The sequence below is a fragment of the Varroa jacobsoni genome, unplaced genomic scaffold (assembly GCF_002532875.2).
Source record: "Varroa jacobsoni isolate VJ856 unplaced genomic scaffold, vjacob_1.0 scaffold_1263, whole genome shotgun sequence".
Lineage (NCBI taxonomy): Eukaryota > Metazoa > Arthropoda > Arachnida > Mesostigmata > Varroidae > Varroa > Varroa jacobsoni.
In genome coordinates, this window is record NW_019214165.1 from 257077 (window position 1) to 274129 (window position 17053).

Genomic DNA, 17053 nt, shown 5'->3' on the forward strand with positions numbered 1-17053 from the left:
GAGCATAAACTATAGATTTTTGTAGACTAAACGAATTAAACCAAATAATCGTTGGGGTGTAATGTTCTCTCCATATCTAAACAGAATAGAGTCTATTAAACAGCCTACATATATTTTCAGCCAGATCACACCAGACTCAGTTACTAGGAGTGGTCCGTAGCAAGACCTACAAAACCAACCTGACTCACTTGTAAACAATAGTCCCTGAAATATTATATTAATGTCTCGAATCTTATTATTGGCGAAAAGTGGGCTGTATGATAGCTTTAGTATTCCTTCGATAGTTTTTGTTCTCATTGAGTGAACATCTGTAGAATATTAAATTGTGTTATATATATATATACATCACAATTTATACGGTGTTATACAACGCCCTTGTGTGACTCACTAAATGTAATCTTGACATTGGCTGATATTCCAAAGTAGCAGATGACTAGAGTTTAATGTTCCAATTTTGATCAACAAAGAAAGTTGTTGCTACACTATGTACGTTCAATTCGTACCTTCAAGATAAGTGAGTTATACCTAGTCTTCTCTATGTAATCTTGAGCCTCACAGCATTGAAATCTGCTTATTTGTTGCCCTGCTAATCCTTATATTGAACAATAAATCAAAACACGCCAATTTTTTTAGATCGTGTGGTATTTTCATACTCTTGCTGCTGTCGTAGATTACGTTGACAATAAGAACGAACGTTGCCGTAGTTATAGAAACAGTAGAATTATTGTTATTATTATTGTGAAGGGAAGCCTACGTTGCATTGCTTGAAGCAGAAAACTCGTTTACCCGCACAACCGTTGATAGATCGGCAGCTGCCGAGTACCATATGTTTATGTTGCTAAAAATTACGATAACAGCTACGACTCGTGACAAAGTCAAAGAAGTGCTACAAGAACAACATCTTCTGTCATGAAGGTCAACGCACAACTGCTATCGTCCTGACTAAAAGCCTTGACAATAAACAACAGCGACAGCGAATTTACGAATCTGCGACAGCTCCATAAAAGTATTGCTCTTGTGTAAAGATCAATGACATTCGTAGAATGAATCTGATACCGATAGCTCATGATTAAAACAAAAGCACATCAGTGTAATAGTGTAGTATGAGTTCCTACTAATTAATTCTAATTAGAACGCTAACTGATGTATCTGAGATGCAGTACCGACATAAGATTGCTATATTTGAAAATTATATTACATACTGTGTCTTTCTATAATGGACCAAGTTTACATTACACACCATATACCTTTGATGTGTGTCAGTTCTACAGGGGACTTTCATCAACTCTTCACGGTAGTTCATTAGAAAGGACCAAAAAGTATCGATAACTTCTTTTTTGTTTCGACTTAATTACCTTAACTTGTAATGTGACTGTTATAGACTAAGAGGCGTCATCAAAAAAAGACGCAATCATTATTAAAAAAAAACTATTCATATACGATAGTTAACTACTACATAAAAACAACAGTCTGATGCTTGCAAAATGACTGAGAAAAGATGATTCCAATAGTTTCACTGCGAAATTTTCTTATATTTCATTTGCACGAAACTGGTTTCCGTCAATGGTTCACCATATAGGGATATTTAATGATTTGGCGCACAAACTCTAAAAAATGAATTTTCCCATAGATGCTTCTACCTTTTACGAAATGCACCAAACACCTCGTTTTTAAATGATTAATACACATGACCACCATTAGCAGCACCACGCGTAAGGTAACGTATCTAGTAGTGTCAGTCCTTCTGTCTCTATGATCGGTATCAGCAACGCGCAGTGAACGACATTGAGGTATAATTCTATTTTTTTGATGAAATCCACCAATGGCGGTGGCGGCCGTAACAGTCGTTTTCAGGGCGACGACTTATAAGTACGACGACGACTACCACTAGCCTGGCTACTGATGTGACAATGATCCAAACATGGTGTAAGGTCAAAATGTAATAGAAAAGCCTGACCGTAGCGTTGAATCATGACCTGGACGAAAAAGCCAACGAACTAATGGGTTTGGATATCTCCTGAATGATGATGATGAAAACAGCAGCAGCAACAGCAGCTTGTGAGTGTTGAAGACACAAACGCAATGCAATGAATGCAACAGGGCGGAAGGGAATAGATAGACAACGTAATTTGGCGACATACGAACTGTTACTGTGGCTTGCTGACGTTTGAACCTTTGGCATAACATCAATAGGAACACCACGCTGCTGCTACCTGATTACCGAGCAGCCGATGGCGAGGTTACGACGTCGATGAGGTAGATCAGACAATGAAAACGGAGAATACTAAACCAGGAAGGACAAAGACAACAAACGAAATCGAACGCGCACGGTATGGATGTTGAGAGAAGAAAATGACGAGTGGTCGATTGATCGATCGATCGATCAAAAGCGGTTTTGTCGCTCCAACAACGCCGTGAAAAGAAAATATAACTAATCTTGTTTCATCAGTATATGGTGTATAATCCAAAGAGATCAAGTCGAATAACATCTTAAAACATTCAATGTGGTGAATTAATTATATCGTTAAATTAATTAACTTAATTGAAGCTAACAACAAATTCAAACAAACCGAACGGAGTTAAGGCATAATAAATTGAAAAAAAAACAACTTTAATTATTTAATAAACGCTACTGTATAAATGTACCAATAAGAAGGAAAAGTACAGCGGGCTCATATAACATATGCCTGTAAGAGAGCTCGAAACATAAGTGCAATTTGTATGGTAAACACAATAGTAAGTACACAAAATATATATGTGGGTAACTGAACAGACTCTGTTACGATGGGCGGATACAAACGATCCCAATTGACTAGACACGTTTTGTACGGTAACCTCATTCAACATTTTAAAACTTTAGAGAATATCCATTAAATCGAAGGTATCTTATTTCAAAACTCGAGCTCAATCTTTGAGTGAGTTATAGCTGGTCAGTAAACGAAACACCTTTACTAATAGATACTTAAGGCACAAATACTCATTTTACGTCCAGCAGTTCAAATTTTGCAGCAGTTCAAAAGAGTGGTCTCACTGCGAAGCATACAACTGCGTGAGAAACACCGCCTCGACTAAGTGAAAGTGAAGTCACGGACGTGCAGGGGAAATTCTGCTCTTTCCCTTAAAATCCAGTTTTTCAATATATTTAAAAATATGTACCACTCTTTTCATTAAGCAGACGTTATAATTATCGGTCGCTATTTTGTACGCTTTTCTTTTTTATCCAATTAGCAAACTACGTAGCTAAAACTGACTACCTGTTAAATTCTGCGAGGTACTTCGATTGTGTCCAAAAACATGATACATTATTACTCTCTAAAATAAACGCTTGTTTCAACATTTAAGTAGCATCAACTGAAAGAGCAGAACCTTACCTGTATGTAGACTCTTGTGGTTTTTCAGCCATAATAAAAGGGTTTAAGCTTATATTTATATACTGTCAATTATTTTTAATCAGCTTACTTCACAAGGTATCAAAAAAAAAGATAGTACACTTTACACGCAAGTACAAACAACATTTTCCACTTCCCCAAAGCTAGACCAAACCAACCTACTGTTTGTGATACACTTCAACTTTCCTGAAGTTAAGCTAATATCGGTCCTATATAGACCTATTGAAAAAAAATGCTTCACCTCCTGAGCATCTATCATCCGTTAAATGGCTGACCTCGAGTTTTGAAACATTCTGTAGATATTATACAGGACCAATATTTTTTTCAGGGAGAGCCTTATCAAACTACTTAATGCGAAATCGGGTAACGAAAATATTTTTCCAAAATTCTTAAGCTAATGCGCTTCTACTTATAAACTGCGAAGCGTAGCTTAGTAACACCGAACCCAAAATCACAAGCCACAGTACCACCACGCTCGCAAATTATATCAAACAAAGTCGGTAGAGTAGCTCACTAAAGATTTATACGATGCATGAGTCTGCGTCAACTGAGATCGTTGTGCCACTAACTCGACAAAATTATTAATATTAATTATCCTGGATAAAGCATTTATGTTTCGACCGCTCATATCGTCGACTCACTTTCGCAGATATTTGGCGGAGTAAAAACACAGCTAACTAAATCGATTCCGAAAATAACCCGTTTTTATCCAATCCCCATCGTATTAGCATTGGTCTTAAGTGAAAGCCAATAACACTGGCTTTATTTCACAATAATATAATAATCAAAATGACTCCGTTTCTATATTTTTATGTATTTTTGTTCTTTTCACCTGCCTACCTCAATAGCCTGATGAATAGGCTGTCAGTGGTTGTACTCAAGAGATGTGGCTTTGCTATGTACACACGGCTGCCTTTCGTTACTGGCTGCGTCTGAAAACTTCTGATCGTTTCGTCGTGTCTTCTACTACTACACTATTACCGCAAATCGGTGGGTCCAGGACAACAACAATCCAATGCAGTACAATCCAACATGATTTAAGCACAGCACGACTGACGCACGATAAACGGCAAACGAACAATGAAGATCAACATTTGAAATTGAAACACTTTTTTTGTTGACGAATCGTGCAGTCACACAGTAGGTTATTGCCAGAGCCACAAGTACAAGCGATTGTAGTGAATTTACTAATGTAGAACTATTGCAATTCGCAGTACTCAGCAAGTTCTGTCAATGAACATTTCAATCGGACACCGACTTCGACCTAGACTTCCCACCAGCAAGGCTTACTTAATGGCAGTCGTAGCTACAGTTGGGGCAAATTTTCGTTGGGTTTTGTCGCATGCCTAAACCATCCAAAGATACACATACACACAGATACACACACACACACACACACACACACACGCGCACACTGCCACACGAACACACACACAGCCACACGAACACACAGACTCCCTCACACAGACGACAAAACAGGCACGCTGTTGGTCGAATGCTTTACAGCAGCAGCAGCAGTAGCAGCAGTTGTTGTTGTTTCTGCCGCCACCTTCGCCTTTTCGCTTTACGACAAATCGGGGTATGTTTGTATCGGGGATTCGATGCCGGTCACTTCAGCAAGTCGTACTAGAGCAACGATAACGCGCGAATATGCCTCGACAGAAGATAGATCTCGAGGCGAAGTGGTCCAATAGAAATCGTAGCGAATTATACCGTGTGACCGGCTGAATCGAACCGGGGCACCGGCTAGCCGGAACTACACTACGATTCCCTTTTGTTATTATGGCAGTGTTACTAGCTACTACTGTCGGCAGAATATAGCAATTAATGGCTGCCGCTAGAAGCTTCCTTCTTCTACTGCCGCTACTGAAACACTCAGCAAAAAGCGATGCCTACAGTACTGGTGCTGCCACTGGCCGACTGATAGCGACAACAGCTACGGCGCCAGGTACCACCACAAACAACAACAACAACCTTCGCCTGAATATCAACAACAAGCAATTGCTACCGTCACTCACGCGCAGCCAAACGAAAACAGCGGTAGCAGACGCCACCAGTGAATAACAACAGCGGGGCGGTGCTACTGTTCTGCTGCTGCCAGCCAGCCGAAATCGAAGAGCAGAAACCCACGTGGGACGCTGATACCCACCAACTTAGCAGGAGGTATGACCCACACACTGTTATTCGACGTAAACACGTGTAAAAACAGAGCAGACTGACTGACCGACCGACTAATTCAGAGAGGCGGATTTCACAGCCATTTGACTGTAGGGAGACACAAGCGACCAAATCGAAGTGCAGTTCTTTCATTCGCATTGTTTGCAAAAATCCTAGACACTTTCTTTTTTTTTTCACACACACGCACACAACACTGAGTGCTGTGAGTATATACCCGATGTAAGGAGGGTAGCAGCAAAAACATCGCCATTAAGTAGTAAATTAAAAGAAACTTGGCGGTAGTATGTACGTAACACACGGGAATGATCAGGATATATTTTTCGATTTCTACGGGGTACAACAAGTTTATTAGCTTATTCATAAAATGGATGAGACAATAGAATGACTGATAGGTAGTTTTGACTATACCATTTCTTTTTGTAGGCCTGTGGGAGAAACCCTAAATAAGTGTAGCAAGACTCATTCCAGACTCCTAATGGGGCAATGCTTTGCCTGAAAAAGAGGTGATACCGAAAGCCTTTTCACAACAAAAGTAACCCGGAAAAACAAAATTGTACAATAAAAATCCGAGGTTATTGAACCAATAAGAGTACAATAAAATTTAGAGAGACAACCGCGTTTGTGATCAGCAGCTTCCTATCAAAAGAGAATATTGAATAAATTAATACTAATAATAAGTGCAGTGTCAGTCGCAGGTACAGTGAGATGTTCATTGAAATTTGTTAAGATTAAGATTTATCCTAAAGTTTACTTCCCGATATCTACGTAAAGCATAGCGGAATGAAGTTTCGACTATAGGTTCAGACATTAAAAACCATAGTTGTAAAGAGTTATTCAATCAAGACTGCAATGCGACTACACCCAGCCTTACACTATATGCGCAGGATCACCCACTGAAGACCACTTAGTCAGACCAAGTTTTTTTTAGTCTTAGTTGAGACCTGTCAGTAGGTCCGTCTACGACATTTTTGATATTTCCTATACACACAACGACACACAGAATGCTGGACAGTCTAACCCGCCTTCGTTCGGCCATGATCGGCCAATGTCGTAGTGTGCTTCGCGTCAAGCACGTCATTGAGCTGTTTCCTACCTCGTTCGTGTACGGGCCGTAGCACAGTGCCATTAGGCCCAGCACGATATAACAAACGACATTATCGTCAACAACAACATCCCTATGCGTGAAAGCCGAAACAGTTCCTAAAAATAAATACTTCATTAAAAAGATTCTATTCCTTTAGGTTAAACCCGGTTGTTCGTTTCATAACGGGTCAAGTTTGGCAGTTCAATGTCGGGGCAGCCTTAATGAAATCGTCTATATTAAAAAATATTTGCATATATATAATTGTCTTCCTATAGTATATTGGATATCATAGAATATTTGCAAAACGGATCTTACAAAGCACCCATTTTGTAGTTTGAAACCGCGTACAAACCTTTGGAACTTCTGGCGATTCACCTGCTGCACCTGTCAAGTTGCAAACAATGTATACAAATTATAATAAATTGGAATTATATGAAAATAAATAGGGCCAAATAGGCAAGCCTTATCATATATAAACGGAGTAGAAGAAATTTAGGTGGTACACGAAACAACTGTAACACCTGGGACAAAGGATCATCATTAGACAAATGACCGATTTAACTGGCTTATCGTAAAAATTCAGAACTCTAGGTAAAGTAAAATAAGATACAAATGAAAAAATAGAGTAACTTTTGAATTCAATAATGAGCACTAATTGATGCATTGCTCATGATAGATCTGTGTAGCAGGTTGGCGCCAATATAGATGTACAATCAGTAACGTTTCTGTATTTATCATCCTGATCCCGTAAATCGGTAGAACTTAAAAGCGTCAATTAATGAAAACATAGAAACTAACTGCGAGTTGATGGTTCGCAGATCTGCGTCTCCTGTGCCAGCAGAAGTGTAGCACGTTAGATTTACTGATTGCGCCAGGTGGTTACAACTGGCAAATGACCTAAAAGTTACATATAGCAATAATGATGACAATGATACCTTATCATTATAATTCATCGTGTAATATAAGATTTTTTAAAGCTCGTCATTTATCATATAAGAAAAGAAGAAGGAACATGTACGACGTCGTAGGGCCGAGGAGGACGTGTTTGCCTCCTTCAAGTAGAAAATACTGTCACTGTGGTCACCGCGGCGGCGACAGCGCTTGCGCTGGCTCGACTTCTCACTGGCAAAATCTGTGCATACGACTGTGTGAGAAAAAACTACAGCTATCCTTTTATCAGATAGGTTGATGATAGCAACTGCTTAAAAAATCTGAAGTGTATTTTTTTACAAAATATGCCAAACGCAAAAGCTGAAAACAAAGTAACGGTTTTGTTTTTATACAATAGTTTGATGTAAGGTCAATTAAACAAACGTCCACTATTGCCGCATGAATCTAATATACATCGATCGATTTTATATATTCGATTAACGAGCAATGACATTTATGTTAGCCAAATTATTGATCGTGTATATCTATGAATATTTCGGGTGGAAACGTTTACGAGTACAGTTCAGGTATAAATAGAGAAAGTATGTTTAGTTGATGTCATATAAAATTAATTATTATTAGTTTACTTTCAACTGATAAATCTGGCTTATTTCGCGAAAAATGGCTTCTGATCTCATAAAATATTTATATTAATCTATCTAAGAGAAAGGAAGAGGACAGATCTTACTCTGATCTGTGAGAACGTAGTAATTTAAGTTCCTATTGAGCCCTGTCGGTAACGAGTTTGTGCACATCAAACTGAAGCGAACATACATAAAAGTGAAAATATTTTACACAATAGTTCCATTCTTCTAAGTGCGCCCCGCACTTAAAAATTCCATATAAAAAATAAGTTAGTTAAAGATACTTAAGTTCCTTGGGAAAGCGGGAATCAAACTAGCGTATTAGGTTTGGTTGATCGAAACATTAACTATTGGCAGCGTATAATGCAAAAAATATGCTTGAACTTTTAATCGAAAAATGCCGTTTCAATTGTGCTCTTTTCAGCTAAATATTATTAATGAAAAAAAGGTACATGTTTGATTGTAGGCGGTCAAAAATCACTATCAAAAATGACGAAATACAAAGACGCTCCAGCCGGCAACGCTGTTTCGCCTATCAGCTCTTCGAAAAAATGCTTGCCAAACATAACGAAGCATATAACAATCGGATAATTATTCATCGCGCTCTTATTGTGTGACGCGTTCGATAACAATATTTTGGCTTGATTAGTACAACAATAAGGCTTGATTAAATAAAGGAGTTGTTAAAATCGAAACTACCCATTATCCCTTTAACTCGAAAAAACATACTTTTTCTGGCATCAAGGCTGTCAATTTAAAGTTCACTGTTTAATAACAACGACAGGTTCGAAACGTTGCTTTAGTGCATAGGTCTATGTGAAATCGCGTTTAAGAAGATCGCGAGGAGTTCGTTTCACTGTCGTTGACTCAACTCATACAACTCAAGGTACTTATACTAAGCACTATGCATCGCGCAGTGTCCCCTATAATTTCATTCCACTTCCTTCAGCAGAAATTGCTAAGCTGATTTAACACTTTATGAGAATTTGGCCAACGATTGTTGAAACTATCTATTTCGTAGTTGAATAATAATAAATAGGGGAATTGTCTTGTTGACTAGTGACGATCAATTTATATGGATTCCGCAGGTATCATGTGGTGTGATAGTATGGTACCCTTATATAGCAATTTAGGCACACTTCATAAAAATGGTTACTGTCATACCATATATTCCTATATATGTACATATATAGGAAAACATTACAGATAAACAGGACCCCCTGAAGATAATACTCAGATGCGACCAGTAATGAAGGCAAAATATGTAAGAACGTTATCGAATCTATGAACACGCTTTTTTTTGCCACCCGTTCACAGATTGACGAGTTACTATCTCATTCACTTACATTTAAAGCAAAATCTGTGATCTTTGTTTGTGCTTGACAGGCTGTGAATACTTTGCTACAAAGTATGATAACTAGGTTTGTAGCAAACTCTTTGACGCCGAATGTTCTATGTATTAATTTTTCTTTTATAATTGAATGTACAAATCGGCAGAATATAAAAAAGTGTTCTCAGACCAATTTTGGCTGCTGTTTTTTGGTGCTACCTGTCTAGATAGATCAGCATCGACGCGTCTTCTTTTCTACCTCAAGCATACATAACAGCTATATTAAATTGCATCTTTCCTCGATTATGCTCTATACGGTAGCCATATTTAACCCGTGATAAGACTACGCAAATAGAACAAAGTGACTAAATATCCAGTTGTGTATAATAAATATAATGCCAAATAAAGGTTCTTCTTACCATAGTTGCCTAGCTGTGGAAAGCAACAGCTATAAGTCCTGTGCAGAACCGATGTTGTACCTCTTTGTTTAGGTAAGAATCTTTATTTCGTCTAAATTTGGCTTTTCAACCAGAACGACGCGGCAAAAACTTCAGTTCAGGCCAGTCCAATTGAATATATTTCTCCATAAGAAAGAAGGAAAACCAGTTCGACACAGCACGATAGGCAGATAGACAGTTGGTTAAGTATTAACCGCATATACAGGTGTCTATATATTAGACGACATCTTCTTGTCGAGTTTTACATCCACGCTGCTGTGTACCTAGTACAGCTGCTAATGCCTTCGTTAACAGTCAATGTTCGCGCGGTAGCCTAGTTCCGTAGCCTAAGTAAAAACCTTCGGCCTTACGTTGCGGAGCACAATAACCATACGCGCACAACGGCAACACCCCGCTGAACCTTTCGTGTAAACTGCAAGGAACGGATACAAATTACGGCTGCTGCATAGCTTTTGCCAGCTGCGCTTCGTACGGTGCGATTTCTGATGCGCGAAATTTGTTTCTCCGGAAACTCTTTTCCTCTCATCCTACCCGTGCTACTAGTCTTACGACAGCACCACGGTTGCCTTTTCACTCGCCCGGGGAAAACTCTACGACACTTCAAAGAATATGAGCGGAGAGTCTGCCTCTATGATCTCGCAGTTTACTCGTCGATTGTTTCTAGTCAAGCCAGTCGACTCGGGTGAGTTTCAAGAAGGAGACGGATAAGTAGCAACGCCGATGCCGCGGCTACGCGCTCTGGTCCTGCACCCGCCCTGGAGTTGTTTGACAGTAGTAAGAGAGCTTCCGCGACTACGAGTGGTAGACCGGCAGTAGCAGCCGAGGGCAGAGACAGTGAAAACACAGTCATGTAGACACTTGCTTCTAGACAACGCATGGAGAACAGCTAGGGAAAAAGAAGTGTCTGCAAAGCAGAGAGTAAACAGAGCGCGGAATATCTACCTCAGTCTTTATAAAGGCATTCACGCACCGTCGCTTTACACAGTCTGCACTGCTTGAACAAGCACAGAGATACGCTCGCGTTGTTTGATCTCGTACGAAACACCTGCACCGACGACAATAGCAGCAGCAGCAGAAACAACAACAACAACGACAGCAGAAGCTACAACCGCTACAATTAGCAGCTGTCGGAAGGTTCCCCTCTCCCAAAATTGTGGCAGTAACTCTCTCTCTGAATTCTTTGCAGGCGCCGAAGTCGCGCGCCTTAGTAGTGGCGGCGGCGGCGGCGGCGGCGGCGTGCCACAGATTGTACCACGACCACGTGTTGCCAACGCTCTGTGATACGCCGCCGCCGACGCGCGAACTGTTTGTTCACGCAGACCGAGAGAACATGCTTGCTATATAGGAGCGAGCGGATACTTTTCTATCTGTATTTATGAATTGTTCAGTCTATCATCTATTCACGATGATGAAGAAATGTAAAGCTTCCAACTAGGTATAGAGAATTTATCGAATTGTTCGAAATTGTGGGTTTCATAAATATATATAATTGTACTAACTGTATTTCAGTAAGTGTACGGTGCGTGCGAGTAAAACGATTGAAACAGCTGTTTTACACTCTACAGCATGGGCGTAAGTATATTGGACTTGGTGCATGCAATTGAATATTGTAGCAATATACTCGTATGTCTACATGATTGTAGAGTTGGTTGTAATTATGAATAACAACCGCAGAGCTTTTCGTCTTGCAAATAACACCTAGTTAGAACGCAGTGTGGCCACCATCACCATCAGAAAAGGAAAGGGTTCCTTTGTTCGTATTATCGTCATATGTAGTAACAGTAAACAATGTAACAACCCAATGAGAAGTGTCCACACTCTATTCACATTTAACTATTCCTGTATCTTTTATTAATTTTAATTAGGGTGTTTCTTGGATTGTACGTATCACTTTTAGCACTACACGTTACAATTATTAGAATACGTAAAAGTTGCTCTGTAGTGTCCTTTAAAATATCTTAACCGTCCAAGTTATATGATAAAATCAAATGGATTCGAACTAGCGTAGTTAAATATTCAAGGTTGGGTTGGTGCCATTAGTCTCCTACTGCTTCGTAATGTAATAATTTGGTTTTTGACCATGAATATGAATGTCATTAACTACGGCATTGTTTATTTTTAATTGTTTTTCTTCATGATGAGTATTCATGTGTGTAGATTTTGGTGTGGATATCCTAGAGATTATCTGTGTTAATTGTACCATACCATACGTTCGAGCCAACCTAAAACCACGCTTGCTTTAGTGATTTCGAATTAGCTAACTGATATTATATATAGTTTACGCTTATTCGTGGTAACTAATGTTAACGCTAATCATAACAATAAATCTGATTGGTCGATTCTAGGTCAGGCAACGTTCACTGCGATACTTCGGCCAAAAATTGCGCCTTGCTGAAAAGCTACAGGAACAGGCACGCCAGCAAAATTTTTCATCCAGGTCTATTTTAGGATGCATAACAACGACAGCTAATAATGTCTACTTCCGACCAGTAAGGAAAATGGTTACTATAGCATTAAATTTTACAGAAAGACTGAGCGAAACATTGACATTACTCCAAAGTATTGGTAGGTTCCTTCATCGTTCTACATAAGGTGTACTAAAAAATTGAAAATTGAATTTGGAAAGCTCGTTTATTTACTTTAAGGGTAATGTTGTTATAACGTATTATTTTATATATGTATTATTGGATTTATAAGTCGTTTTTTGACATTAGTATGACAGTTTGGTTATCGAAGTAAATAATCAGTTCTCTTGTACTTTACTTGTTTCAGGAAACGGCAGAACGTCTAGGCATACGGGCGGAACGTTTGTGTATAAAGGCTGAACCTGCTGAAGTGTGTTTAAAAGATATTGCTAATGACCTATTTAACCAGAAAAACCAGCGAAGGGTGTACGCCGAGATCATTCCCAATCAGAAGATAGCGATAGACTTCAGTTCGCCAAATATTGCTAAGCCATTTCACGTGGGCCATCTCAGCTCGACGATAATAGGGAATTTTATCTGCAATTTGAAGCGAGATATTGGCGACGAAGTAGTTGGAATCAATTATCTCGGTGATTGGGGAACACAGTTTGGGCTGCTAAGTGCTGGTTTCCAGCAATTTGGTGATGCGAAACGCTTAAAAGAAGAGCCACTTAAACACCTTTTTGAAGTGTATGTTAAAAGTAATCAACTTGCAGAGAAAGATAAGGAATTCCGCCAGAAAGCACTCGATGATTTTGCTAAACTTGAAATGGGCGATAAGGAGCTGAGGAAAATGTGGTTTGATTTTCGCCACATCAGTCTTAAAGAGTATTTTAAAATATACTCCAAACTTGGGGTAAAATTTGACTTGATACAAGGCGAATCATCATTCCACATCGATTCTCAGGAATTGATCAGCACGTTAAGAAAACAGAGGTTTCTCGAGGAAAATAGAGACCTTCAAGGGCTGTACCTGTCCGAAGACACATTCGTGCCCCTCATGAAGTCTAATGGTTCCTCGCTTTATATGACACGAGATATTTGCGCAGCAATTTCGCGCCACAAGCAACTGAACGTAAACACTCTGTATTATGTGGTCGACAACGCACAAGCTAAGCACTTCTCAGATCTGCAAAAATGTCTTGATAAGATAATGAAAGGATCTATTCGTATTGTACATGTCAAATTCGGTCGCATCAAGGGACTAAGCACCCGTGATGGCCAGGTCGTGCTTCTGGATGACCTTATAGAAGAAGCACAGCTTAGAGCTCTTAAAGGTAGAAACTCATATATTTATACGCCTCTGTATTTTGAAACAGATTATCAGCAGACATACAGATTTACGTTATATTCTTCAATATTTTAAGCAAGTTTGTAACATAGTAATGTTATTACGTTTTCTATAATTTCAGTTCTATATTTGGGTGACTTGATACTTATTAGAACTATGTGTAACTGATAATGTTGTGTGTGAAAACACGTTTTTTTTTGTTTTCAATATTTATTGGAAAACGTTATTTAGAGAGCTAAGTCCTTAGCTTTTAGGCTAATTTAGTCTACCCAGCCTAAATTTTGTCGGCCTTGATTCATCTCAAAGCGCTGAGATTTATGATGGAAATTGGAACTTTGTCATCGTGGAGACGTAAATATCGACAAACGTTTTACAACGGACCTTACGCAACTGAAAACATCGTGACTTATCTTGTCTAGTTGTATCATCCAATCCGTTAACATTCCTCCTTTATAATCATAGCCCCGACAACAGTAACACAACAAGACACCGGCAATTGTAAATAAGCATACCGGGGACGTTTAGTATTCAACTATTTTTGAGAATAGTGCATTGGGCAAATCACTCAAAAATAAAGCAATATCTTTTTTGTCCTCGATCTCAAAATAAATGTTATAAAATGTGACATTAGCTTACAATAATGTATGGGAAAATTTGTTGTTGACATTGATTTTTTTGTTTCTCCAACAAGTAACCATAATTATCACAATATAAGTGCTGACTGCCTATTGTATAGTGCAAATGGCTTCCAATGGACCCGTGTATTCAATTTTTATCGTGTTGCATGTGCAGGAATGCAGGAAGCGAATACTACACGGGTCAGTCCTGAGGAATATGACAAAATATCTCTTGATCTTGCGTTGACTGCTCTCTACGTGAATATGTTGAAAACGCGACGGCAGAAAAACGAGACCTTCGACTGGGAGAAGTGCTTCTCTCTTAAAGGCGACTCTGGCATTTCGTTGCAATATTGTCATGCCCGTTTGTGCTCAATTCGTGAAGCGAATGAGGTAATCGAAAACCGATCATGGACAGCGTTTTAAACAATTATATAAAAACATAGATCGATTTGTACCTTCATTTATTCGAAAACAAAATGCTGCGATTGTAATTATATTTATAATTATGGCATTAAACCCTAGTAGTAGATTTTCTATTTCAAGTATAGCTTGAAATCAGATAGAGTTTTCATTTGCATTGAAAAAATAGATACATTTTGGTAAATATTTTTATTTGATGCGATTCCGTGCCGGTTTAGATTGAACCCAATTACCACGAGGAGGTCCTCGATGAATTTCTACAGGACAGCCACGTCTGTGAGGCATTGATTTTGCTTAGCCAGATGGAGGAATGTCTGTTGCGATCCGACGCTACTTTAGAGTCGAGTGAACTTGTGCAGTATTTGTTCAAGCTCGGGCACGCGATCAACAAGGCAGTAAAGTATGGAATTTGTGGACGACAGAAATACACTAGTGAAGTCAGTCACAAGTGAATTGGCAGCAATATTCTAAAATGATTTTTGTAATTTATACATATATATATGTTTTTTAAACCAAACCTTAATCAACCTGATTAACTGAGTGCCAATTTATAATGGTCGTACTGAAAACTAGTTTAACAATTAAACATTGTAACATATAATACTATAAAACGTATATTTTTTTGTATTGTGAGAAGAAACATTTATATAGTCACGAATTTATTTGTAACATAAATGAGAGAATTTAAACACATACAGTTGTTCTAACAAAGCAAAGTTTCTTTCGATTTGATGAATATATTTTCGCTTTTAATGGAGTCATTTTGGTTTAAGACAAGTTGAACTGTAAGAAAACGTTTACCGAATACCATTTAGTAAATGTTAACGGTATTTTTTACAACTAAGCATGTTTAGTCACTCCAGCATGTTCCTTTTTCTGCGGTTTTGTAGGTCGAGCTCGAATCAATGAATGTTTTTTTATATAAAATTATTTGCATTATTTATATACTTGATTCGGAGAAGCAAACATATTACATGCTTAAATAACTTTACTGTTTAAACAAATAATTAAACAATTCTACGACTATTTGGTAGCATATAAAATACAATTAAACGTTAAGTTATTAGCCTCAGATTTTTTTTTAATTAGGTGATAACGTCTTCATTAACTCAATAATCTATGTGATCATGTGCAACATAAGCTTGAAACTAACCATTTATAGTCTTTTATTACAGGACAGCCCGAGTAGCGAACGAAAAAAATTTTAAGTTGGCTGAAACAAGACTGATGCTGTTTGATCGACTTAAGGAAAGTCTGGCACATGGTCTCAAGCTCATTGGGGCTCGCCCGCTGACGAAGATGTAGCATTCCGTTATTCTGCAACTATTCACAGGATATAATTGGTGCCTATACTGACGTATCTTATACCAAAGGACGACTTGTAGATTTTTAGATGGGAAATATGAAAAATGTTGCGAAACAGTTCAGTAAAAGAATCGAAGCACGTAGACGTTTTATACCCATATAAGCAACCGAACTAAAATACTGAAGGCGAACAAACGGTTCATAAACATTGTAAATACTGAATAAATTTCATGGAAAATTTAGTTAAGCATTTCCGGGTCAATTATTAGCAGTGCGTGTTCTTTTTGTAGTGCTATCCTTAGAAAGGCTCCGGTATTTCGAATATTAAGCTATTTGTATGATAACTACCACCCTTACATGGGTGCTTAACTAAAATACAGCTCAATGTTATTTTTTATCCTTACCTCTAAATTGCTTAAATTAGGTCAAGGTCAAGGGTTATCTAGAAAAAAAAGGATCTATCGAATTATTGTCTATACATTGAACAAACATTTTTTAATTAAGTCTAAATAGTCTTCTGTTTTCGTAGCTTTCTTTTATTGCTTTTACGAAGACGCAAAATATCAATCTTCTGTTTTATGATCTCAAAATTGCGATATACACTAATCATGAGTTTTTATTCGGCTTGAGGCGCTCTGTTTGTACGTTCAAGGTTTTGCGTAGAATAAAGATATTTTAAGGACGTTTAAATTGAAGTATGTTTTGTATAATTCTATTAGTCCAATCATCCGTGTGATTTCTTGTTTATGCATTATTATGCAATACGTGGTATTATTTATGTTGGAATATTGTTGATGTGTACAGTTGCTTTTGACTGAATAAAGAAGCTCACATTCACTACAACGCTAATGCAATGTCGTTGTCTTAAGATAAAAAAACTAGTTGGACGTTAAGCAGCAAAAAGGAAATATTTGGAACAGCTCAAAATTTGATGGCACATAGCTTTATGAGTTATATTCACACACGAAGTTCTCCTTCACTCCCAGATTTTCTTTTTCT

General features: G+C 38.2%; 2 protein-coding genes across 6 annotated transcripts in view; one reads left to right on the forward strand and one right to left on the reverse strand.

Annotated features, from left to right (window-relative positions):
* Positions 1-10929, reverse strand: part of twin (CCR4-NOT transcription complex subunit 6-like twin) — a 47411-nt gene extending 36482 nt beyond the window's left edge. Inside the window, exon 1 of one of the 2 annotated variants that reach the window (XM_022846960.2) lies at positions 9915-10929. In XM_022846960.2, coding sequence (XP_022702695.1) covers positions 9915-9917 — 3 coding nt within the window. In that variant the 5' untranslated portion in view covers positions 9918-10929. Of the gene's footprint in view, positions 1-4229; positions 5341-9914 lie in introns of those variants that run through there. The other variant, XM_022846959.2, reaches the window with a different exon arrangement.
* On the forward strand, positions 5476-16322 carry ArgRS-m (arginyl-tRNA synthetase, mitochondrial). Of its 4 annotated transcripts, none has more exons than XM_022846964.2 (7): positions 5476-5552; positions 11463-11525; positions 12299-12454; positions 12726-13695; positions 14502-14719; positions 14968-15149; positions 15925-16322. In XM_022846964.2, the coding sequence occupies exons 2-7, from the start codon at positions 11520-11522 to the stop codon at positions 16052-16054; spliced, it is 1662 nt and encodes a 553-aa protein (XP_022702699.1). In that variant the 5' UTR covers positions 5476-5552; positions 11463-11519; the 3' UTR covers positions 16055-16322. The 4 variants fall into 4 exon arrangements, with proteins under 4 accessions (XP_022702699.1, XP_022702697.1, XP_022702700.1 ...); XM_022846962.2 differs by lacking the exon at positions 5476-5552 and adding an exon at positions 11258-11371; XM_022846963.2 differs by lacking the exon at positions 5476-5552 and adding an exon at positions 11277-11322.
* The last annotated feature ends 731 nt before the right edge of the window (positions 16323-17053 follow it).